Source organism: Colletotrichum lupini, chromosome 7, assembly GCF_023278565.1.
Source record: "Colletotrichum lupini chromosome 7, complete sequence".
Lineage (NCBI taxonomy): Eukaryota > Fungi > Ascomycota > Sordariomycetes > Glomerellales > Glomerellaceae > Colletotrichum > Colletotrichum lupini.
Window position 1 is genome coordinate 2,027,555 of NC_064680.1, and position 23,656 is coordinate 2,051,210.

Genomic DNA, 23,656 nt, shown 5'->3' on the forward strand with positions numbered 1-23,656 from the left:
ATGAAATTGATTCATAGGAGAGGGGTATCCGTACCCTTTGAAGGCACAGCCTGCGAAGGCCGCCCTCCCACTTTGCCCAAGTGCCGTTACATGTTCCATGTGACGCGCCATTGAGGGCCCACATTCAATGGTTATGGCACTTCGCACTGCAACCTTGCCATCCAAAGGTGCCTCTTGGGTCTTTTGTCAACGACGACAGGGCCTGAAGAAGTCCTGGCGATGCGATTATTTGCTTCGCCTGTTTTTGGCCCAGCCCATGCCATACCCGCCGGGCAAATACCAAACACAGCTCGACAAGTACAGTCTACTGCGGTATAGACGCCAGGAGCTCCCGTTCACATCGGCATGAGATGTGCCGTTGTGTGGAGGTTGAGATTGACCATATTCGCGGCGTAAATGACAAAATCACTTAATTTGCATCTCATGATATATCACAGGTCTACACCTGAGAAGCATTCCAAATTCGGTGTCTAGTTATGTCCGTCAATGGGGGCACGATTCGCAAAACGGGGTGTGCAATGTCGATGCCCCAGATACTTATGGTACACTCTGCTCTCACACTCTTTATTCCTCTAACGCCTGTCGCGGGCATCATGTCCTAGTTGGTCTTTGATCGCACGGCCTTCGATGTTTGAAGCGGCGGAAGCTAGACCTGAGTCTCAAACCGCCGACCGTGTCGACAATTGACACCCACCATCTCGTGGCTTTTGCTCGAGACGAGTTTGTGTTAACGGCTCGCCTCTCCGGCCTCATTTTTATGTGGACATAGGCTCACTGAGCCGATCGATCGGCCTCGTCTCCCGACCATGGAGCCCGCTTATAGCCCTTGACTCTTCCCGGTAACATCTTTATCGATCGAGTGGAATATTTGACCTGATTTGCAGCGTTCATTTGGGTCCTTAACTTGAGTTTCCCCAGTTGTTGACCGCCGTTCAAGATTAGTTGCGACACCCTTGACATGGCTGGAACAGGGGAAGGCGAGAAGAGACGAGAGCCAAGAAAAGACGAGATGAACCGAGGAGCCTCATCGGGTTCGGTCCAAAAGCCCCTGACGCTGACTATAGAGCTAGTCTGTGCGAGCAACCACCGCGCTTTTGATGGAATGACGACGGAGCTTGCTGGGCAGTTCATGGGGGTTTACTAGGCCGAAAGCCTCGGTCCAAAGAAGCGCGACGCTCAATGTTAATGTTGACTATCGATCCTACTCCAGCGCGTCTTGGGCCGGTTATTTTACAGACACAACCCAACGGCCGATGCCATGCGGCCCGTTGTGACCTCCTCAACTCCAATAAAAGCCCAAAACGGTCCGCTGACGATTTCTCCTGACCCAATGATACGGGACGAACCAGATTACCACATCTCGCTCGGTGGCTCATACAACTGCAATTGGTAACGGTTCAAGTCGGTTTGGCGAAGTATTGGTTTTGGCGGACATTGCCAACCCACCTCTACCTTAGCAATGGGAATACGACCGTGTGGCCATCTTGAGGGTCTACAGGGCAGACGACGGAGAGTTCGATAGATGACGGGCATGACGATGTGATGAGCCACAACCTTCCGGGGGGCTCATGTGGGACTTTGACAAGTTTCTTCCCGTATTACCGTCGCCAAGGGGTCGCTCACGTCACGATAGCCATTGTGGCTCCTGTGGGATTGGGCCATCGATCTCCTCTACATTTCGACCCCTCGCGGTGAAATTTCACCGTGGACAAATATTGGCTTCGCAGTGGCTCCTTCAAGGGTCGGAAAGTGGCGGCCGTATTTGTATCGCGCTTCTCCTTCGCAACGCAAGCGCGGAAATGACGGGCATCCACGATTCAGCGCATCTTGCACGACAAGCGCGGCTGCAAGGCCTGTCCTGGTTTCGATCCCGTCATACCGCCGTTCGTGCGGTGCCCCTTGTGTCACCTTCGGCCTGGAAGTCTGGGACACCTGTCGATCGACGGTCGGTTCATCTGGAGATCGATCTACAATCTGCTTACCAAAGTTGAGAATCATCTACTTCTTCTCTGCAGGAGCCTCACCCCGCAGCATGCACCTGTGCCAGGGGAACGGCAATACAGCAACGGCGTGATGGACTACGGATACGTGGTGGCCAGAAACCAAAAGCAGTCGCGCCAGCCGAGCCACAATGGCTATGGGCTCTCTCAGCTGATTATTCGAGGATACCTTCTCACTGATTTAGCGGGAGGAGGAGTTTGCGCCCGTTCGGATATATCCTCACTATCGAAGGCTCCTGCTATCATCAATTATGGCTGACGACGAGGAGCCACTTCTCAGTCGAGCACCATCATATTGGATCAGCTAACTTGGCGTCAGCCACACAACATAGCCCAAAACACACGGTGGCATTCTTTACCTGTCTGCTCAGCAAATCCGGTTCAGCTATTCTCGGCTGACCGTCTTACTCGCTAAAGTCGAACCCCAAGTTTGGGGAGGGAGACGCTTGTGAGAAGAGATGGACATGTCGCGGGCGGGATCTTCTTTTCTGACGCTCTCGGCCGAACTCGAGAAATTCAAGAAAACCCACGGTTTCCCCCCTTATGCTCCCGTTGACATCGTACATGAACCCCCCACATCATCTCCGGCTAACTGCAGCAACGGTCAAGACCCTCTTTGGTGACCAGGTTCCTCGGCCACAAAAGCGGATAGAAGAACCAAAAAAAGAGGTGTCGGCATCGGCCATACCTATCGTGGAGCCGTCGGTACCTGTGTACAGCCTTGGTAGACCTTTATGGTCGCATTCCGCGGCCCAGCTTACACATTGGGCCTCGCGACGTTGCTTACGACTGCTGCACAGTCCATGGTTGTCGAATCAGTTCATTCTTCAATGGGGTCGCAAGCTGGCATCGACAGGAAGAGAAATAACAACAACAACAATAACAGAAGATACAGTAGATAGCACCCAACTGTTCACAGTCGCGAACATCATCAACGATTATTACTCTGTATCAATAATCGTACGGTCTCCCGCATCAACATCCGGCACGCGACATCCCGTGAGACTCGGCGCGCCCTGCCACCAAGGTCCAGGTTCCCCCAGCAGCAGAAAGTAATTGCGATTTCTCAGCCAGCGCCGAGCGGAGACCATCCCTGCGAACCAACGACCCGCGCCGAAAGCCAAGGCCCACGTTCAAAATCCTCTTGGGTCCTCGAGCAATTGCCCCGTCCTTCTAGCTCAACTCCAAAACTTCATCATCGTGAAGGAAAATTGAGAGGGTAAAGGACTTCACCACTCCCCCTTTCCCCCCCTCAATCCTAGCCGGCATCAATCACCCCCCGGTAGATCACGATGTTCGCTGCATTCCGCTTCGGGAGGGATCTTTGGGATCCTTCTCACCGCTTCGAGACCTCATGGCTGCTTTCTCCCTATCTGTTGGCCGCGTGTCGAGCGCTAATTGTGAGTCTTGGCTTCCCCTACTCTTCTCTGTCACGCTTGAGGACCCTTCGTGCATTGTGGTGTCTGGCAATGTCGTCACCATCCTCTCAGCGCGCAAATGCCCCTTTAACCACCACCAAACAGTGAATTGCTTGTGGGAACTAACACGTCTTTTTCTCGCAGAGTCTGTACATCTTTGTCGTCCGCTTTTTCGTCATCGGTTGGACCTGTACTCACGCCGAAGATGGCGGGTGCAAGGTCGTCGGCCAGAGCTTTTCCTACTTCGTAAGTAAACCTCGAATATCATTGTGTGCCAACATGGTGAACAGGGCGCAAGACTGACTTGAGGGATCCCCCTGCGTAGACTGTTCTGACCTACTGGGGACTCGCATTTTACTTCCTCATCTCGGCCATCCACACCTTCACGTACGCGCACTCTGGGACCCCGCTGCTCGACCGCTTCCCGCGACCCCTCCAGGCCCTGCACGCCTTCTACTACAGCACCATCGTCACCTACCCCTTCATCGTGACCATCGTCTACTGGGCCATCATCTACTCGGCCCCTTGGTACACCGAGCAATTCGAGGCCTTTAGCAACATCTCCCAGCACGGCCTCAACTCGGCTTTTGCCCTCTTTGAGATCGTCATCCCGCGCACCAGCGCCGCCCAGCTCGAGTGGGTGCACATGCTCTGGCTCATCATCGTCCTCGCCCTGTACCTCGCGCTCGCCTACGTCACCTACTACACACAGGGCTTCTACACCTACGACTTCCTCAACATCGACAAGAACGGCAGCGGCAAGGTGGCGGCGTACATTATCGGCATCGCGGTGGCCGGTATCGTCTTTTATCTCATTGCAAAGGGCCTCATCTGGTTGAGGGAGTGGATCACGGAGAAGAAGCTGGGCATGGACGGCAAGTTTGCCCAGCAGCGCTTCCGCAACTACGACACGGAGCTGGGCACCATCACCTCCAAGCACTGAGACCGGAAATAAAGCCAGAAAGAGGGAGCGAAAAGGAGGAGGGTAAAAGGAGCGTAAGCGCACGCCCATTTCAATCGACGGAACACGCAAACGTGGTGACTTATATGTATATGTATATGTATAAAGAGGGAGGGACAAGGAGAAGGAGTCTGGACACGGATTTGGGAGCAGGCACTGCATTGTTATTATACCCCGGAGGGACCTCAACTAATTTTTGTCCCCTCCTTGTCATGAGTAGCATCACAACGTTGAGAGGCGCAAAAGGGGAAGAGGGAGCGAGTTGCATCAAAGTAATAGTACAGCATAATAATTGTCTAGTATCATAATACCAAACATCTAACAATCGCTATTCAAACAGGTAATTTTGCTACAAACGTGTTGGGTGACAAATGACGGTGAACACCCGTCAACACTTTAGTGAAATGCCTCTTCGCATCTCGGCCTCTCTGATTTCAAACATGACCTGGACACCCATGTACAAAGAGGCAAACGCACTCATAAAGAACAGCGCACCTAGAGAGATGAGGATTAGTGCATGCACTTTCAGGGGTAAGAAGGGAAGATGAACTTACCTGACCAGTCGTGCAGAATACCAGAGAGAATGCTCTGCAAGCCGTCGAGTCCGACAGCGAAACCGACAAGGTTGGCGATCATCATCATGAGCACATTCGCAACAGCTCCCACGGCGCAGATCCGCCGGTACGTATCCGGTCTGCCCTCCCACTTGCGCGCGGGGAACAGGAGCTGCGCGAGGACCTCGGGGAGCAGGAAGAGCACAATGAGCCAGCCCCAGATGAGCAGGCGCAGACGGATATCGTGCCAGAGGGCGACGAACGTAAAGACCAGCAGGTACGTGGCGATGGAGCGGACGGTGGTGGCCCAGGAGCGGAAGTTTGCGCCGCCGAGGGGGATGTAAATGTACCGGATGAGCCAGCGGTTGTAGGAGCGGTGCCAGGCCTTCCAAAAGGATTTCGGGGACCAGTTGTTGGAGACGCAGCGGAGCATGTTCTCGGGGGCGTCGACGCCGTCGATGAGGGCCCAGAGGCGGAAGAGGCGCCAGGGCAGGAGGAGCTTGAGCCAGATGATGTGGAGGTTGAAGAAGGAGAGGAGGGAGAGCTGGGCGGGCGTGTAGGTGGACCAGTCGGGCCCGGCGTGGGAGATTGCGCAGACGTAGTCGTAGTGCAGGACAACTTCCATGGCGAGGAGGCCGAGGAGGAAGCGGACGGCGTAGCGGATCGTGCGCGGGGTCTCGATCGAGGCCGGGCGGTGGCGGAGCTGGGAGATGAAGTCGTTGTAGCACATGATGGGGCCGACGAGGTAGAGGGGCGCGTAGATTGCGTAGGCGACGTAGTTGCGGAAGGAGTAGTCCTTGGGCGCGGCGGAGATGGCGAGGCGGTCTCGTTCGGAGAGGTTGGAGGGGTCGAGTTGCTTCTTCTTGGGGACGTCAGTGATGTCGAGGGGGTTGGTATGACAGAGCTTTGATCTTACCTCTAGGGGACTTCCGTTGCGTTGATCGAGGCTGAAGTAGTAGTCCAAGTTGAAGCTGATGAGCCGTAGGACGGTGATGTTGAAGAGAATCTCCCAGCGGCTCATGAGGCCGCCATGACGGTCCATCCATGTACCCCACCTCACGAGAAAGGGGTCTTCATCGAGCAAGTTCTTCGTCGCGGGCGGCGGGGTGATGTGTCGCGCAATGGCGGCGAAGCGGTACCCCTCGCAGAGCTCGTTCGCAAAAAGCATGCAGATGTTGAACGTCCACGTCGCGGCGGGGACGTAGCGGCGCGGGAGCCGGGTCGCCAGCTGGTAGTTGATGTGGAGGATCGCGAGCACCTTGAGGGCGGAGAAGCCGTGCAGGGCGACGAGGAAGACGAGGGCGAAGCGGTAGTCGAAGGAGGCGCGCTGCTCGAGGCGGGCGTCGCCCTGTTCGGAGACAGACTTTTTGTGCAGGTCCGAGGGGATCGGAAAGACTGTGTTCCAGAGCTTGCGGAGGAGGGGGTGGAAGGCCAGGAGGAGGGCCATGAACGGGAGGTTCTCGCGGAACGTGTGGTATTGTGAATCGGATACGTCCTAGAAAGAGAAGTCGGGGGTGAGCTGGAGTTTACAGATTGGGTAGGTTTGCGCATTGTGTGGAGCTTACGATCTTGCGACCCAATATCCAGCCATCACGGAGGAAGCGTTCGTAGTTGTGGTATCGAGGGTCGGAAGCTAGAGGACGGAAGCATTGAGCATCAGCGGAAGGTTCATCTTCAGAGGAAGAGGGCCAGACGTACGCCTTGATACATCATACGCGATCCAAAACATGTATGGCACGATGAATGAAAGCAGAAAGATGTAGAGGAGGTATTCCGGTGTCCCCCATTTCGACGGTTGGGAGCGGCTTTGGACCTTGTTGGGCGGCTCCTTGCTCTGCGCGGGATCGGTTCGGGCCTCGACGATGGTCTTGTAGGGAACGGAAGAGGAGCTCGCGAAGCGGGTGTCGAGGTTATCGAGGTCGTAGATGCTCCTCAAGAACTTGAGGATGGCAGCCATGGCGGGCTGGCTCGTGGATGCAAAGCTCCTCGAGGAACTTTGCGCACGTGTACGTGTAGAAGAAGCCGAAGAGGCGGAAAGGGAGAGAGAGTTTCAGGTTTGAGAGTTTCTAAAACATCTCGTCAATGTGTGTGTAGAGAAAGAAAAGCTCTCAAGAGCTGTGCCGGGTTGTGAGTTTCGACAATTCGGGGTGTAGATTCGAGCAAACGGGGAAAGGTTGGAGGTTGTGGGAAATTGGAGATGAAGTCTCGTGGTCGCAACTTCCGTCCCATGTGTCCAGACAAGACCGGGGACCTTTAGTTTGGGGGTTATTTTTGTGACGCAAAACCGCCTTTTGGAGGGATTGGAACCTGGAAGGGCTAAGCTTCAGACAGGCGGCGGCACGCGTTCCCTGCGGTGGATGCACAGGTACCTCTTTACCCCCCGCCGCGTGTAAAAAAAAAAAGGCTAGCTGACACTGCCCGCAAAGCCGGGGCTTCGGGGCACTTTTGGACCCAACGGAGCTTCAGCTTGCGTACCCAATTGGCCGGGGAGCCGATCGACAGAACCCCTATTGTGGCACCTGGGGGGGAAGGGATGGGTGCCTCGGTTCCTTGTCAGCTTTGCTTCAGACCAGTCTGGCCAATGGTACCAGACTGTTGCAAATCTGACCCTGACGACACGATGACCCAGCTCGGTTATACGCGTAGCACTCGTCAATTGCTGGAAATGCTTGTGACCCATGGATTGGGTGTAGCAAGGCGTTGAAGGAGGCCAATATTGCTGTTGAGGGCAATATTTCATGGCACCGCCTAAGGGACATGGTTACTTGTCGGGTTCGGCTCCGATGCGGGGCCGCCCAACGGTCCGGATGTCCCCATATCAGAAGCCAGACAGGGACCCCAACGAAGCAAGTCTAAAGTGTACACATGCAGCCAAGATTTTCCAATGCATCAATACATTGTCCCGGATTGTTTGTCAAAAGCCAATCGTTTTCTTCAATACCTGTTGTGCATTCCTAATCCAAACTCATTCCTAGTATAAGGTCCCTGAGAGCATCTCGTACCGCAGAATTCTAAAAGTCCCAAACTCCTAAGTGAGCATCCAATCACACACTCGCTGACCACTGTTCCACGGCCGCCTTCTTCACCTCAAACCGTTGACTAAGAACAACCCAGGAGGCGGTACAGATCAGCTTTCGGAATGCTCTGGGGCTCGCATCCTCGCCAAAGCCCTCCTCAAGCCACCTCTTTGCGTTATCCCACTCCATGAAGCCCAGATTCTCAATATTCTCCTGCGTAATCAGCCCCGCAATCATCTTATACACGGGCCCGCCGCGCGGCCACTTGACCGGCGCCGAGTACGGGTGCTTCCTCCGCTCGTAGAGCTCCTGTGTAATAAACGGCTTCCCGGCCTCCTTGAGAATCCACTTCTCGCTCAGTTTCTGACGTGCCGGGCTGAGGTCCTTCCACCACAGACTAGCTCCGGTGCCGGTCGTTCCACTCCCGGCGGCTGCCCCGGCAGCTTCTTGATATGCGACCTTGACGCTCGGCGGCAGGTTGTTAACGTACTCGACGAGGTGGTGGTCCAAGAAGGGAGGGCGAGCCTCGATGCTGTGCGCCATCTCCGTGCGGTCACCCAGGCACGTGAGGATCATGTTGGCGAGCGGGCCCTTGGTGTAGACGTAGAGGCTCGTGTGCAGCGAGTGCCACTTCTCAATCATCTTCTCGAGGACTTCTGGCGCGAGCGTCGACTCGGCCGAGCCGGGCATCTTGTACGTCTCCCGCACCCACGGCGAGAAGGCGTTCCATTCGGGCTCGAGACGCATCGAGTTGCTCGTCGGGGCGGCGCCGCCCGAGGAGGATTCATCCTCGAACATGCCGATCCGGTCAAACATGGCCTTGAGGTCGTCCGTCATCTCCTGATACATGGGGATGCGGACGCCGTCCGTCATGTCGGACTGGGGCCACGCGAGGTCGGGTTCCATGAGAAAGGCTGGCAGCACGAAAGGGTAGCCTGCAAAGTGCTCGTCGGCGCCCTCGCCGGTAAGAACGACGGGCACGCCGTGCTGCTGAGGTAGTGATGACAAGCAGAACTTTCCTACACTGTTCAGGTCAAAGTTGTGGTGCTCAGTGTGGAAGACTGCGTCGGCAAAGTTGTCGGCGAGCTCTGTCTCGTTCATATCCTTCTTGAGGATCTGCACGCCTAGGAAGTCGGCTGAGCGCTCAGCAATATCTTTTGTCGGGCGTCAGTATGGTATCCCTATGATGATCCATAGGGGGCTGTGCACTCACCAGCTTCGTTGAAGCCCGATGACTCTGGGAACTGGATCGTGAAACACTTAATGCGCTTCGTTGCGTCTTGATTGCCCAGCTCAATGCCCTGCTCCTTTACCAGCTTCGTCACAATTCCTGCAATGACTGATGAATCGATACCTGTGGCAAGGTCAGTCTTGTGCTTCGATCTTTTTGATCTGACGACTGCGTACCTCCAGACAGGTAGATTCCCACGGGAACATCGGCGCGCAGTCGAAGCTTCACCGCCTCTATCAGACGCTCCCTTACACCCTCAATCATCTCCTCCGCGCTTCGTGTCTCCACCTCACGCTGCCATAAGTTAGCAAAACTGCACCTCCCAGCAGAAGCTATCATGACCGCGGCTTCACATACCTTGTCCTTAAACTCGGGATCCCAGTACTGGCGATGCTTGATCTCGCCATCTCTAATCTCCATCCAATTTCCGGGCTCCAGCTTGCGAACGTCCTTGAACACGGTGCAGTCGGCTTGCATGGAAGATCCACTGAGCAACCCGTAGACATTCCACTCCGGTTCCCAGCCAAAGGCTCGGAATCCCTTCATCTCCGAGGCTAAGAGCATCCGCTTACTCGCACCGTTGCCCTGGTCCTGTACAGTCCAAAACATCGGCTTGATACCGAAACGGTCCCTGGCCACGATGACCCGGTCCTTGTTCTCGTCGTAGATGACAAAGGAGAACTCGCCGCGGAGGTGCTTGAAGAAGCCGGGGGCGCCGTAGATCTTGTACAGGGCGACCAGGACCTCGCTGTCGCAGTGGCCCTTGAAGCGGTAGTTGTGCTCTTTGATACATCTCTCTCTGATGGCATCGTGGTCGTAGATTTCTCCGTTCACCACGGCGTGGATCTTGCCATCGTCACTGTGTAATGGCTGCTCTCCGTCCGGAGAGAGGTCGTTGATTGCTAAGCGGCAGTGGCCAAGACCTAATACCACATGATCAGTTGGGCTGTTTCCGAAACATGCCTACCAAGGGGAATTTTATACCGACTGTAGCATCATCACTGATCCAGACACCAGAGGCATCCGGGCCGCGGTGAGCGATGGCCTCAAGACTCTGTTGAAACTGTTGACGCAGGGTGCTGTGCTCCGAAATTTTATCTGCTTTGCTCTTGACTCCGTTCGTTCCATTGATGTCACCGTTCCTGCTGGCGGAATCGCTCCGCTGGAGCGTGATAGCCGCCGTAATTCCGCACATATTGCTTTCCTCACAAGAACAAAATACTGATATGGGTATAGTAAGAGTAATTCAAAACAAGACAAGAAATTTAGTGTCCTTGGCCCTTCCCTGAATGCCACAAGGGTAAGCTATATAGAATTGCAGAACCAGACAAGCAAATCACAACCACCGCCACCCATCGACCTGGTCCAGATACACGGACGACAAGACCCCGGCGCAAACGCCCTCACAAGCTTTCTCAGCCCTAAGTAGCGTTCATGGAACCGGACAAGACCGAATCGTGCAGGTTGAAAGGTTGAAGCTCACATAGTCTACGTCAGGGAGAACACACTGTACACTACGTACACGTACAAGACATACTCTGAAGAGGTGACGAAGCAGACACGGAAAGTTGAGCGTACAAGCCACACACATGGCGGAGGCTCCAACGGTAGAGGCGAACCTTCGACCACGGTGGAAACATGAGCCTTGGCCCGGTCGCAAGAGCTCCAGCCCCAGACACGTTGCCGTTTCCCCCGGGCTTGGTCTGCGTCCTTGGCGATCGTGAGCTTTGGGTGAACGTGAGGTAGTCTGTGAGTGGGCTGACTACTTGCGCTGTCCCGTCGCTTTCGGCAGGCTCATGTTGCCCTACTCCGCAATGGGATTCGTGGGACTGGTAGGAACTCATGGACCTCGTCCCAAACGCCAAGCAGAGAGGGCTTTTTATTCTTGCCTGTTCGTTCCCCCTCTTAGCAGAGTTTGAGGAAACAAATCTTGCAGCTGCTGCATGTTTTGAAGATGGCAGATGCGGAGGTGGCTGAGTTGCTGGTTTCGCGGACAAAGCGCTCACGTTGGCGTGGTTTGATTGCTCCGGCGCATGGCCTGTCTTGCATTCGATGTATCCGGAGTGGCGGAATCGTATGTCCAGGTACTCGGAGACGACATGAAAGAATGAAATGTGTTACTCATGTGGTCTCATTCACTCGTATAAAATCAAGGGACTAAGTCCAAATGACTTGTACTGGTGGTTGATGCTCTTCACGATCTTATCCCGTTCGGTTTTGTAAGTTGCTACAATTACACTATAAGACCACAACGCAACGACTCAAATTCTCTCTTCTCTCTTTTTCTTATAGATGAATGATTCACACATGGAACCTTAGCTCTCATCATTGCTTCTAGCTGACTGTCTTCCAATGGGAGTTTCAGCTGCGGCTCCTTCACTGGCATACGCACGCATGCACACCTCCTCCTCCTGCGGACTCATGATACTTTTGATCCTATGAAATTCCCGCGCACGTCATCCCTTCACTTATGATGGCTTTTCAATTCTTCAGACGGAATTACCAAAAGTTATTATACATACATGTTTGCGCCTAAATATGGGTGTGCATGACGGGCTCGATCCTCCCCGGCTAGGTTCCCAGTCGGCCCCGAGCTTGGGCCGAACCGAAGAGAGAGTTCAAAGCCATCGGACTATGGGGAATACTCTGACCCCGAAGTTCTCGTGACTTTTCACCGGTTGATTTATGTACTCTAGTTTTTCAGTTGTCCTTGGTGGGCAATATTCGTGGACAGTAGTATCTTGGGACTTGACGTGGAAGAAGGCTATAGTTGTGGACGAACCCTTAAAGTCATCAAGGGAATCATTCACAAGATGGAGCTGTGAGAAATTTATGAATGTGACATGTGTTGTGAAAGGCATTACATGCATTGGCGTTGTGAGTTGGAAGGTGGTAGGAACTAGATGTTTTGTTGGATATTGGAGACCTATGGACATCTGACAATGTTTCCAAGTTGTCACACTGGGGCAATAACATGAAGTTCTTTCCTAGTGCTGACACACGAACATCGTCTTTCCTTATCCTTCAATGTCCTTCTATACTATACCTCACCAAACTGCTGACTTCAAATCATACATGTAGACAACCTCAAAGCGTCCCAACAAAAGCAGGAGCGAACCGCAGCCCCTGCTTCTCTTAGCACCTCGACTTTGCCGCCGAGATGTCTCGAACCGACTTAAGTCCAAGGGTCAAAGTGGGAAGCTGTCAGATGACCTGCAGATTGGCGAGGGGACTTTTCACGTGGGACCTGTTCTGCGAGCGGCAGTGATCCACCAGTGGGCTTGCACTGGTATGTGACCTTGTGTAAGGTAGGTTTGATCGACTTGCTCTCGCTTACGGCAATCTGAGTACTTCGAGACTATGTGCGGCGTCTGTTGTTTTTGTGTGCAAGTATCTCTCATCACCCCATGTTCGCCTTATAACCTTCACTGCAGTCTCTACGTCGTGCCCGCCAGCTTCCGAAGCTTTCCTCCTTTTCAGGCCATCCACCTCCAAGACGAGTATCGGAATGTTTACCACCAAATCCATCACGAGATCTGTCCGACCAGAGTTCTAGGATGGCTTTTCTAGGCGAGCCCCAAACACCTCACTCGGTATATGACAGCAGCTTGTGATGGGTGATGGATCTTGGTTGGAAAGACGTCCTCAGACGGCAGAATGAGTAACCAAGAACTACGCGGGTAGGTACGTCCTTACGCATACTTTCTGCGCCGCTAAAAAGAGGCACATAGTCTCGAAAGGTCTATCTAGTCCATGGCCTCGTAAACACAAACTTAACACCCGTTTGAAGCTCCCTAAGAGAGGCTCAAATTCGCCCCGTAACTGGGAAAGACTAATCGCCATGAAGGTCAAGTCTCCAATATACGTCACTCACACAACTTTGGACTCGAATCTCACTACGAATCCCTTGTGCAGATAACACGCCAGAGCTTCATCGAAAAAGATGCAATAAACGTATATTCACGCCAGAAGAATGGCCGCCTTCTTGCCAAAACGTCTTGAGTTGATCCAAACACCAGGGTAAGAGAAAACAGGGGGCGAATATGCCCCCTTTCAGCTACCCTACCCTAGCGCTGTCCGCACGAACGAGGATGACACGAGAGCTAGAACAAGTACATGCCGCCAACGCAATTGAGAACAGTATTTACGCACCGACAGATGTGGACTTTGATACTGGGTGGTGACCACTGTTGTAAGTCACCTAGATGATAATCATGCATGGCATTCTCGAATACTAGCACTCTGTTGAGGTCTTCGAGCCTAGATGGAATGCATTTCGAAACAACCTTCTCATGTCCCGCGTCAAGTTTTCCGTAAGACGAGGTGCCTGTATCTGTCTCCTGCCTCCTGTGAGTCTAGCAGCTGTTACACGCGACTCCCCGTTGTAGGTGCAAGGCAACGGCGAGCTTGACTACGAGGCGATGCGGTCGATATCGCAAAAAACCGAACGACCGGACACTGCTTGGTGCTAAAGTAGTGAAGCAGATCTTACATTCCGGGGTGATCAAAGCGCCAAACTCTGGAATGCGGTACCCTCACGCCATTAGCGGCCCAGGCCCGAAGGCCGGGTCCCACTTCGAGGTCCTGTTGCCACCCCGAAGCCGGCCCCGGTAATGTCTCGGATTACGGTACTGACTTAAGAGCTTGCAGAGCTCAGGTGGACGATACGAGTTAAAGCGAACGGAAGCGCGGCGGAAGAATGGAATGCCGCAATTAGCACAAGCTGGCGTGAGACAACGTACACGGCTGAGCAGAGTAAGACGGCGAGCTGAACCTTTTTGCTACAGTTTCTCGAAACTGGTATAGGGCCCTCGCGGCCAAACGTTTGAGATGTACCATATTTTTCCTACCACAATGCATTCTGAACCGCGTTCCGCCGCGGCGCAATCTATGGTCACATGTTTTTTTCCCCTCAGATAGAAGTGGCTTATGTCATCGCGAGGAATTCAAGGTCCTCCCGATGTTGGAGTAAGATTAGGGTTGGTGCAGCCGCGTCGTGCTACCGGAGCTGTATGCCGGCAGATGAAAGGGAGACTTTGCGAAGCAGTAGGTATTTGATATATTTGAGTCAGCAGCTTTCACCGCATGTGAGAAATGGTGTCACCAAAAGAATCTCAAAAATGCCATCTTGGCTCCTGGCGGATCCCATCTCAATGGATGGTGGCCGCAGTTATTAACGTTTGTCAATGAAGGCGTCCCTCCCTTTAATGCCCTTCAGCCTAGAGACATCGTCCGATAATTGAGTTGGCCATATTGGTGGGGTTCGAACAGACATTTCTGACGTTGATCGATCGGCAACGCATCCAATATTCATCCAGGTAGGCCCAGAGGAGAGTTTCGCATCTCAACCTGGCCACTCAGAGCCCACGGAGCAAACGTGAGCAGGCAAGCAGGTCCTTGAGCCCCTTGAAGGTGTGTTCATGCGCAGGTACCAGGCTGGCCAGGACAAATCCCCAAGGGGATGGAATGGGAAGGACGCAGTTGGAGGCTCGAGCGTCGCCGCACTCGCCGACGGGTGGTTTGAGGGAGCCGATCATCATGCCAATGAACGTAACGTGCCATGCTGGCCCGCTTCCGCTTCCGCGTGGTATTATCACAATCGTGTCATAGTGATCTGTCAAGAGCGACTGTGTCCGTACTCTGTATCCATTTCGAGGCTACTTGGCCAAACATCCGAATATGCGGCCATGGGAAGAGAATACGAATATTTGGTAGCGAGTGCCATCTGCACAGCATTTGCTGAGGTCGGAGAGATCGGTGACGCACACGATGCCCAATGCAAGTGATGAGGAGGTTGCTGTTCGTCAGGCTTTGACAGCACCCCTAGACGGATGCCAGCACACGACGATCAAGCGCACGGGTCACAGCCAATGACTTGTTCTGGCGGGGTGCTCGGCACGGTGGATGTGTGCAAGACCCGGTTCTGTATGGAGGAGGTGACGACGAGGATGTGCTGGCACCGGCCAACTCATGCGCGACCAAGTGACCAAACGTAGGATCATCCTCGACCTATTATTGGCATTGACGGCGAGCTGAGGAAAGAAGGGAGAAGCAGATTGGGCGGCCCGGAGATAGATTACTCTGGGCTGTGGGCTTTTCTGGACCACCACGGATGGTGTGGCGTCCCTTGCGGACCTTTGTGAGCGGTCGGCCGTGGGCTTTTGAGCCGGCGTGGCGGCGGGGCGGGTTTCTTGTTTGTGAATTTCTTTCTCGAATGTCAGTCGCGATTCTGTTTCTTCTGCGTCAATTGAATTCCATCAACTGAGGCACAATGGTTCCGCATCGTGTCTGGCCGGGGATCTGTGGTGGGGCGGACGGGCGGGCGCCGGAACATCAACCAAGCGAGCGGCGGGTTCGAGACGCGTCTCGCCGTCTAAGTATCTGTAGTCATACCTTGTTGCTTTCCAAGGTACCGTGAGACACGAAATGAGGAGTGCGACACATAGCCGTTGGAGAGATAAGCCGTGGCGGTGGTACCGATGCTAGGAGGCGTGGATACGGGCTGAAATCTGCTTTATGTTAGGTATGCCTCGAATGACACCAACGCTTCAACGGTTGATTGAGTGGGCTGGCGGGCACGCGGGGTACATTGGCATCGTGGATGTACATCAAGGGATGAGGTAGAAGATGCAGATGTGCTTGTGGATTTGTTTGGGCTAGGGGATGTCGGCGAAGACAAGCAATGGATGGCAGACAGAGAAGAGATGAAAACTGTATCCGTATCCGTACCTACCCAGCTGCCTCGACGGATACAGCTTTGCAGAGGTGAAGCCTGAAGGATCTACCCGCAGCAGGCGAGGCAGATGGAAGTCGCTCCGAAACGAGACAGGGTCCACCCCCACTGGGTTGCGGCGCCATGTGGAAGGAGCGAGGTAAACCGTAAAGCGGCCCCGGGAAAGGGAGGAGCGATGGCAGAAACCACCTCATCAAAGGGTACCTACCTCTCTACCTACCTGAAGGTGTTGAACATTGCTCGAGGCTCTTTCAATTGTGTCTTTTGCATCTCATCTCATTTTTCCCTCCCCTTCTTTCCTTTTTCTTTCCACAGCGAGGTAAAGTACTCTGTACAAGTAACACCATTGGCATGTATCCCGAAAGCCTCAATATCACCAGCAACCACTACAGTTCAAGCTAAGAATCAATCAATTAAGTACCCTGGTAAGCCTGGCTGCCAAGCTGCTTGAGAGCCAAGCAGTGAGGAAGACACCAAAAAGGTGCGTAGGGCGAACGGAGCTAATGGGTGCTAGGGGGGGCTCAATTAAGGTGCGGACGACTGACGGGGTTCCCACGCTTGCCCGGACCAAGCAACAAGCAGCAAAGACAACTTGTCTCACCTCATTCATGGACTCAACCAGGCATGGCCGGTAATATCTCACGAGAAAGGGTGTATACGAGCAAGGAGGCCTTGGGTACCGACTATACACACATATTAGGTAGACGACTTGGATCATTGAGATCAACCCTTTGTCTGCTTGACGGGAAAAGCCTTCCGTGACACCAAAGAAGCACACTTTTGTTCCAACTTCCGCGCATCGTCTTGCCTTTTATCCTCGTCGCCGAAGCCTTTCCATCTCCTCCACCCCAACTTATCATGGCCGGTTCTCTCGGTGCCTCTGAAAGTTGTCCGGGCGCCGCAACGCTTCTACCGTTTGCTCCGAGTGATGCTATTACCGTCGCCTGAGATCTTAGTCCTCAGCCACCAACAGCCTCTCCCCCACCGCGGTGATACGTCTGCCCCGTGGTCACCCATCTACGGTACAGACTGATTCAGGACTCGGTCGAACTGACAGGGCCTCGGCCACAGTGCCTGAGGCGAGCCCGGCGAGAGAAAGGTCGACGGCGTTGACTGTCTCCGTAGGCTTTACTACGTAGAGACTCGATTCTGCTGCTAACATCTTGTTGGTCTGTCTCATTGGCGCCGACTGTGTCCATTGGCGCTAGGACCAGGATCCTCGTTCCAGCGATTTAATTTCATTTCAGGGCCTGTCGTGCCCCTCCCGCCTCTCCCACTCTCCCAACCTAGTCCCATCGGTAAGGCAGGGGAAGAGGGAAAGCTGTGTTGCAGCGGTACGGCGGGCGGCGTGCCTGATTCTGAGGTGCCGCTAGCATCACCCAAAAAACCGCCCACGGTCGACAAGTCGAGACTCAAACAACGGGCCAGCGACCTTGCGAACCTACCAGACGCCGCCAAAAGCCATCAAGGACTCTTGGGAGCCATAGAGCCTGCACAGAGTCCCACGGACTGAGGAAGAGCTACACCCCTAACGCGCTGCATGAAGAGCTATCCCCCTTTGGGTTGCCACTTCAGGGTCGTAGTCAGGTACCCGCCTGCGGTGATCGTCACACAAAAGGTACTTGTGCCCACCTTGAAATAACAAGACAGGGGGTCTGGGGGCTACAGATCAAAAACAGAAGAGCAGAAAAAAAAAAAAGAAAGCAAGGCAAGAAGAGGGCACTTGTAGAGTGTGGTGTAAAAAAAAATAAAAAAATCCAAAAGACAAGCACCGGCAGACAGGCCAAGGCTCCAGGGGACCCCCCAAATAATACCATTTCTCTCCTTCTCCAATTAATAGCCCGCCGATTGTTCATTCGCCCCTGAATGCTAGGAAAACGCCAAAGAGAAAGAAGTAAGGTGAGAACGGGACCTGCCTTTAACCTGAGTGCCGGCCGGGAGACACACAGGTCACACTCACCAGAGCTGCTGCCTCTTCTCTTTTCGGTTTCCCTCGTGCCCAAAGCAAAGCTGCAACATCATCACTTATTCTCCTTTCCCGCCCATCCCTTCTTTTCTCCTAACACCATTCTTTCCCTTGCTGGAGATTTCCCTTCGTTTCGTTGAACCCCGCCGTCTTTGTTTCCCGATACCCTCGCCCTCAGCAGTTGGTTTCCCCCGCTATCGCAATTTCCTAGTGGAATCTCTTCGCGTGGTGGACCGTTCCAACGACGTATTATTGACATTGGACCAAGAGCAAACGCGCGCCCACCTCTCTCTTTCGACGACACACTCACACTTCCCGCCCCCTATCGCGGCCCTCTCGCGACTACCTACCTTACCCCCCCGGCCAATTCCTTAACCGACCGAGTCCACCCAACATCGATTTCTTGACTTTCCCTGTCTCACTTCCGATTACACGACTTGTAACCTGCCCCTCGTCAAAGAAGGCGCGCCTGCCCATTTATCCAACCGTCGCAACCTCGAATGCATCGCGCCTTTCCCCGCTCCAAACACCAATCGCCTTGATTGAGGCGAGAGTCCACCGACAAGATGCCTAGCCTCTTCTCCCGATTGAAGAGCAAGGACGGCTCCAAAAAGGCAAAAAAGGGCGCCAACTTTGACAATGCCGATCAGCTGCCCGCGAAGCCAAAATGGGACGACGCTTTCACGAGGAAGACGGTCGAGCCCGAAGAGATCCAGGACTTGATCAGGCGTTGCACTGACGAGCTGAAAGCAAGAGGTATGTCGTTTGCATCTGCCTCTGAGCTCCCACCGTCGCCTTTCTCTGAACTTCGGCCAATTGCGCCAACGGTGTACTGACATGTCACAACCTAGCCCTCGACCACCCCTTTTTGCTGCTGCCGTTTAGACCTACTTCGGACCCTAGTGCGGTCCGGACCTTCATCCGCCACTTTTTCGATGGAAGCCAACCTTTGCGCGGCGAATTCTTGTCGCAAGAGCTTCGCATGACTGAGCCAATGGTTTGTGAATCTTGAACACAGATTTACCACTGATATACTTACATGTCACTAGGTCATTGCTGGCGTAGTTAAATGGTGCTGGAGTCGCCTTGCAGGCGGTGTTGTAGGCTGGGATGCGTACGAGCTGTTCAAAGTCGGCGAGCAAGGTATGTTGCACAAACGGACTCGGCACTTCACATGAGTATTTCATGGGCACCATGGGCTGACCCGCGCATTAGACTCAAATATGGCGAGGGACTCGTTCAAAACATTCATCCCTCTGAGTGTGGATAATGGAGCTCGTTCGTGTATCATTTTCGATTTCTTCGACTTGATGTCTGCAATTGCCGCCCACAGCAAGATGAACGGATTGGGCGGACGGAAATTGTCTCGGACGGCTGCCTGGTGGGCGTTCGAACACAAGGACACGGGCAGTGGCTTCGAAGGTGGTTACAAGGCATGGGCAAGGTGAGTAAAATTACCACGAGGGTCGAGCAACACTAACATTCTTCAGCGCCGCTGATGCTACGAGCCATCTGTTCTTCGCCTACCTGCGATCTTTGGCCCCGCAGAAGCAGACGCAGGGCTCCATCTCGCTGCTGCCAATGTCTCTTCAAAAATTGCTTCAGGAAACCGAGTATCCTCCCCAGAAGCCATCATTGATGCAGTCCTCTACATACAGGGTCGTTATGATCGTGGACACCGTTTCGCCGGGCCCCTTTGCGCTACTCCGTCGAGCCAATCACTTCCAATACCGCGATGAGGACCAAGCTCTGCGCGAGTTTTCCGAGTACGAGGATCCTGTAAAGGCACTGACGGAAGAATGCCGTCGCGTCTTGAAATCGATCTCCTCCGCCAATCAGTCGCAAGTTTCCAGCTCAAAACACTCGACGAGTTTGCGCGACGCATCCTGGTCACGCTTCGAAGACATTGGCTTCACCAGCGCTCTCGAGGACAACGACGACGACGATGACCAAGAAGCGGCAGCTGCGGCTCGCAAACCCCAGGGCTTGAGAACCACACCTGCGGCTGGCAACATGGGCTTGGGACGGCCGACTACACCTTCCTGGGCCGATTTCCTCTCGTCTGGCTTTGTGGATGACAACCCAAACAACCCGAACATGCTACTGCCGCCCGATAAGCAGTTGCCGCCCATCGAGACAGCTCAACGCCAACGGAGCTCCCAATCTCACAACCCACGCCTGGAGTCGGATCGTCTCGAGCCTGGCGAGCTAGCAAGCATTGCCCGCTTTGACCTCGACGAGAGCTTCTGGTGGGTTTGGATGAGCAGTCTTGCACCCGAAGAGACTCCCGAGAGAAAATCTGCGTTTGGCCGCTGCGCCGTGATTGAGACGACCATTAAACGTGGTCGATGGCTCGTCATGGAGGAGATGGTTGCTGGTGCCGCCCCCGAGCCTCAGGAGGGAGCCTACATTGCCGAAAAGAAGGGATTCTTCAGCTGGACAAGACGCAACAAGGGCGTCAACCGCCGTAAATCAACCGGCAAGCATACTCTTGAGAAGGGCAATAAAAAGACGGATCCCAATGTCAGTAAATCGAGCATCGGTCCCGATCAACAGGCTCGGATTCAAGCTGCTGCTCAACAGCTTCAGGCCCGTCAGCAGCAGGAGAAGCAACAGCAAATTTTGCAGGCTCGCCGAGGCCGGAATGATGAGTCGGCGAGAGAGAAGACCACCAGTGTATTCACCCTCCAGCCAGAAATCATGCGTCAGGCGTCTCCAGCGATGAAATGGGCAAACAAGTACGATAAGGAAGCGATTCGGGAGGCCTACCTGGCGAACAACACTGCTGGGCGCGGTATCGGTGTTTCCACCATGCAAAGGAAGGACAGTCAAGGCCATAACGAATACTCAAACGGCAACACCAACGGAGCGGAGCTTCGCCCGGAAGTCCCGGCCAAGTCGCCCTCGCTGCAACCACAGCCCTCGCCATTGACCCAGAGCTCACCAGGTTTCCCTCGTTCGCCATCCCCGCTTCCCCCCGGCGCGCAAGACGACGAACCTCGCATTCCATCCGAGAAGGAATCAGAGGCCCCGAGTGGTCTGCACCCGACCGACCGACTCGAGGAGGGCCGCAGTTCTCCGATGCCCCCGCCGAAGGACTCATATGACCAGGCACGGGAGAACATGTTCACCCCTGAACCGGACACCAGCCCGAAGGACAAAAAGTCCAAGAAGCTCCACAAGGAGAAGACCGGTGGAGGTGGACTTCGCAAGCTTTTTGGCCGTAACAAGAACCGGAACTCGAAACTGCCTGAGAATGCCGCCGCAGATTTGAACGGTATGCTCCAGCGCGAGACAGCAACTCCCGAGCCGCCAAAGCTTGCTCCTTCTCCTGTCCCCCAACCCGCTGCTTCAGAGTCCAATCTCCCCACACCAACACCTGCAGAGGCTTACATCACACCAATGGAGACTCCTCAACCCGCCCCAGTTGAGACCCAAGCTCACGAGCCGCAGTACGAGCCGTCCGTTGATGAATCCCTTTCTCGCGTCGATACCGACGATGCCAACGAGGCTCGGCACGAATTCTCGCGGTTTGACCAGGGCCCTCTGCAAGAGCAGCCCGCATTCGTCCCCGACGACGACTCCGAGGATGCTGTTCCGCCCCCTATCGCAAGACGTGCGAAGACCCCCGAACCTCCTGCGGACAACTCGTCCGCTCCGGTGTCTCCCGAGGATGGCCCTAGATCGCCGCCCGCAGTCGACCGATGGGCTCAGATCCGCAAGAACGCTGCGGATCGCGCAGCTCAACGCCAGAGCGAAGAACAGAGCCGCGGCGGATACAGCAAGACTACCGACGATGGTGACGACACAAGCGGTGAAGAGAGTAAGCCTTACCATGAAACTGAAAACCTTTGGCGTCCAAGATCTGACCATGTATAGCAATCGAATCCCGCGTAGCGCGTATTAAGGCGCGTGTTGCTGAACTGACTGGCAACATGGAGAACTCCCAAGGTCCTCCTTTGACGGGTGCCCGAACCCCTCCCGTCCGCCGTTAAAGATTGATGGACGACATTTGAACCTCGCGATTTGAAATTCAGATTCTCTGCGTATGTTTTGAATGACTGCAGCATCCAGCATCATTACGACCAAAAAAGCGCCACCTTTTTTTCCGGTCTCTAATTCTTCGAGATACAAACGTCTCCGATTTTCAGATCCCTGGCCGGATCTAAACCCCCCTTTTCTGTCATTAGTCCCTAATACCTTTCTGCCGTCCCTTTTCGTTGCGGGTTGTTACAGAATAAGATGATACCACTAGAATAGCAAGCCGATTACGCACAATATCAATGGCAGATTTGATCCTTGAGTTAAAGAACTGATGTGAACTTTAGAACCCAGTGAGAAAAGAAAGGAGTTCCACCTTGTTTGTCATTGTTCTAAAGCCCAGCCAACGTTTATCTAGTTGCTTCCATATTTCCTAGAGCCTAGCACTCGAAACCCACATACGTGTTGTAGCCATCACTCGCCGTCATCTCTCTCTCTGTCTCTCCCCAAATCCGGGGACTACCATCCAACCGCCGTCGGTCATGATTCGACATGTTAGTCGCTCATCTCATCATCAGCATCAAACTGTTCATCCATCTCAGCCTCGTCATCCGTAAAGTCGAACGAGCCGCACTTCATCCAGCGGGCCGCCACCGCGTCGATTGGGAGCCCTTCGCAGCCTTCATAGGGCGTCCAGACGAAGGTGTCTTTCATCTCGATGAGGACGTGCGAGTAGGGGATGTGGCCGGCATCCAGGGCTTGTCTGCAGTAGGTGAGGGAGACTGCTTTGAGGCGGTTGCATAGGTTGCAGATGAATTGTTGGATGTTGCACATTCCTGATGGGCGGAGGTGGTGTAGTTGTTGGGGTTCTCTCGGCGCTTTTCGTTTTAGTCTGAGTTCTTTTGAAGCTGTGTGTTGGGTGTAGTGAGATATTGAAGGTTAAGGTTGGTAGTGGGTGATATCTTGTCTTCGATCCAGTGACAGGAATGAAATGGCTTGCGCATTATATATGCTAGAGACTTTGATACCAGCTTTGTAACTATGGTGATATTGGTCATGAAGGGTCCGAATCACGCCTAACGACTATATAGACTTCTAGATATGACCGTTGTTGTCGGTGACAAGTTGCGAGACTACAGATTAGTCAACGACAAAGGGGTACGTTGAAGGCCAATGTTTCGATTTAAACTGTCTAGGGAAAATGAAAGCTGTAAGGATGGACTTCGAGACATGACGTGTATGACTTCTTGCGACAGTCGGCCTCTTCTTCTTGTTGTCAATGGATTTCCGGCTTTGGCACTTGTACGGTGTTCCCCCTGTGTACGTCTCTGTTTTTTTTTTTTTCTTTTTATAGAAAAAGGTTGAGCGAGCTTTGATTGATCGATTTTCGGTTCTAGTAGAGATTCAATGTCTCTGGAGCACTTCCACAGGCGAAAGCAACTCCCAAATAGCATGAACATCGAGCAAAATTTTCAGTACGCCTGTCTATTCGAATGCAAGCCCACGCCAGTGACAAGTAGGTTCCCTTGACCCATTTCACAGAAGGAGCCAATCATCGACTATCCCGGTTGAGGATGTCTACAACTGCTACTTTACCACGCGTACCTCGGAGATGGGCTGCGTTCTGGTTTCCTAATGCGCTCGCAGACCCATGCGGTTGGAAGCACAAACATTCTCCACCAGCAGCACCTTGCCACCAACGTGCATAATTGTCTCCCAACCGAGGAAGAGAGGGGCAAACAACTTATCATCTTTCGTTTTTTCGTCTGAAAGAGACAGAGGAGGGGAAGACGAG

At 53.8% G+C, this 23,656-nt stretch overlaps 7 protein-coding genes across 7 annotated transcripts; 3 read left to right on the forward strand and 4 right to left on the reverse strand.

Annotated features, from left to right (window-relative positions):
- Nucleotides 1-518: 518 nt before the first annotated feature.
- Nucleotides 519-4,361, forward strand: CLUP02_13627 (uncharacterized protein; the record flags this gene model as incomplete). Its single annotated transcript, XM_049292565.1, has 15 exons — nt 519-542; nt 638-759; nt 943-1,135; nt 1,211-1,389; nt 1,458-1,473; nt 1,548-1,986; nt 2,048-2,196; nt 2,333-2,448; nt 2,522-2,737; nt 2,801-2,999; nt 3,075-3,200; nt 3,287-3,400; nt 3,442-3,522; nt 3,563-3,664; nt 3,744-4,361. The coding sequence occupies 15 exons, from the start codon at nt 519-521 to the stop codon at nt 4,359-4,361; spliced, it is 2,694 nt and encodes an 897-aa protein (XP_049149711.1).
- A 406-nt stretch (nt 4,362-4,767) lies between these two features.
- CLUP02_13628 (MBOAT family protein) lies at nt 4,768-6,890 on the reverse strand (the record flags this gene model as incomplete). The annotated part of the gene is made up of 4 exons (XM_049292566.1): nt 4,768-4,874; nt 4,934-6,428; nt 6,499-6,566; nt 6,632-6,890. 4 exons carry the CDS (start codon nt 6,888-6,890, stop codon nt 4,768-4,770), a joined length of 1,929 nt encoding a protein of 642 aa, XP_049149712.1.
- A 1,087-nt stretch (nt 6,891-7,977) lies between these two features.
- CLUP02_13629 (asparagine synthase) lies at nt 7,978-10,376 on the reverse strand (the record flags this gene model as incomplete). Its single annotated transcript, XM_049292567.1, has 5 exons — nt 7,978-9,104; nt 9,164-9,304; nt 9,358-9,475; nt 9,539-10,104; nt 10,166-10,376. The coding sequence occupies 5 exons, from the start codon at nt 10,374-10,376 to the stop codon at nt 7,978-7,980; spliced, it is 2,163 nt and encodes a 720-aa protein (XP_049149713.1).
- A 293-nt stretch (nt 10,377-10,669) lies between these two features.
- On the reverse strand, nt 10,670-16,039 carry CLUP02_13630 (uncharacterized protein; the record flags this gene model as incomplete). Its single annotated transcript, XM_049292568.1, has 28 exons — nt 10,670-10,719; nt 10,788-11,110; nt 11,188-11,301; nt 11,360-11,419; nt 11,525-11,592; nt 11,833-11,945; nt 12,025-12,168; nt 12,233-12,239; nt 12,300-12,355; nt 12,429-12,552; nt 12,611-12,733; nt 12,772-12,853; nt 13,056-13,077; nt 13,146-13,243; nt 13,334-13,528; nt 13,597-13,649; nt 13,721-13,765; nt 13,845-14,027; nt 14,286-14,330; nt 14,409-14,524; nt 14,559-14,758; nt 14,843-14,978; nt 15,047-15,148; nt 15,208-15,371; nt 15,452-15,554; nt 15,605-15,690; nt 15,727-15,837; nt 15,915-16,039. The coding sequence occupies 28 exons, from the start codon at nt 16,037-16,039 to the stop codon at nt 10,670-10,672; spliced, it is 3,048 nt and encodes a 1,015-aa protein (XP_049149714.1).
- Nucleotides 16,040-18,446: 2,407 nt separating this feature from the next.
- Nucleotides 18,447-21,875, forward strand: CLUP02_13631 (uncharacterized protein; the record flags this gene model as incomplete). The annotated part of the gene is made up of 6 exons (XM_049292569.1): nt 18,447-18,636; nt 18,732-18,877; nt 18,930-19,023; nt 19,096-19,324; nt 19,371-21,703; nt 21,760-21,875. The coding sequence occupies 6 exons, from the start codon at nt 18,447-18,449 to the stop codon at nt 21,873-21,875; spliced, it is 3,108 nt and encodes a 1,035-aa protein (XP_049149715.1).
- Nucleotides 21,876-22,416: 541 nt separating this feature from the next.
- On the reverse strand, nt 22,417-22,695 carry CLUP02_13632 (uncharacterized protein; the record flags this gene model as incomplete). The annotated part of the gene is made up of 1 exon (XM_049292570.1): nt 22,417-22,695. The coding sequence occupies one exon, from the start codon at nt 22,693-22,695 to the stop codon at nt 22,417-22,419; it is 279 nt and encodes a 92-aa protein (XP_049149716.1).
- A 267-nt stretch (nt 22,696-22,962) lies between these two features.
- CLUP02_13633 (uncharacterized protein) lies at nt 22,963-23,631 on the forward strand (the record flags this gene model as incomplete). The annotated part of the gene is made up of 5 exons (XM_049292571.1): nt 22,963-23,023; nt 23,118-23,181; nt 23,259-23,336; nt 23,404-23,488; nt 23,545-23,631. 5 exons carry the CDS (start codon nt 22,963-22,965, stop codon nt 23,629-23,631), a joined length of 375 nt encoding a protein of 124 aa, XP_049149717.1.
- Between the last annotated feature and the right edge of the window lie 25 nt (nt 23,632-23,656).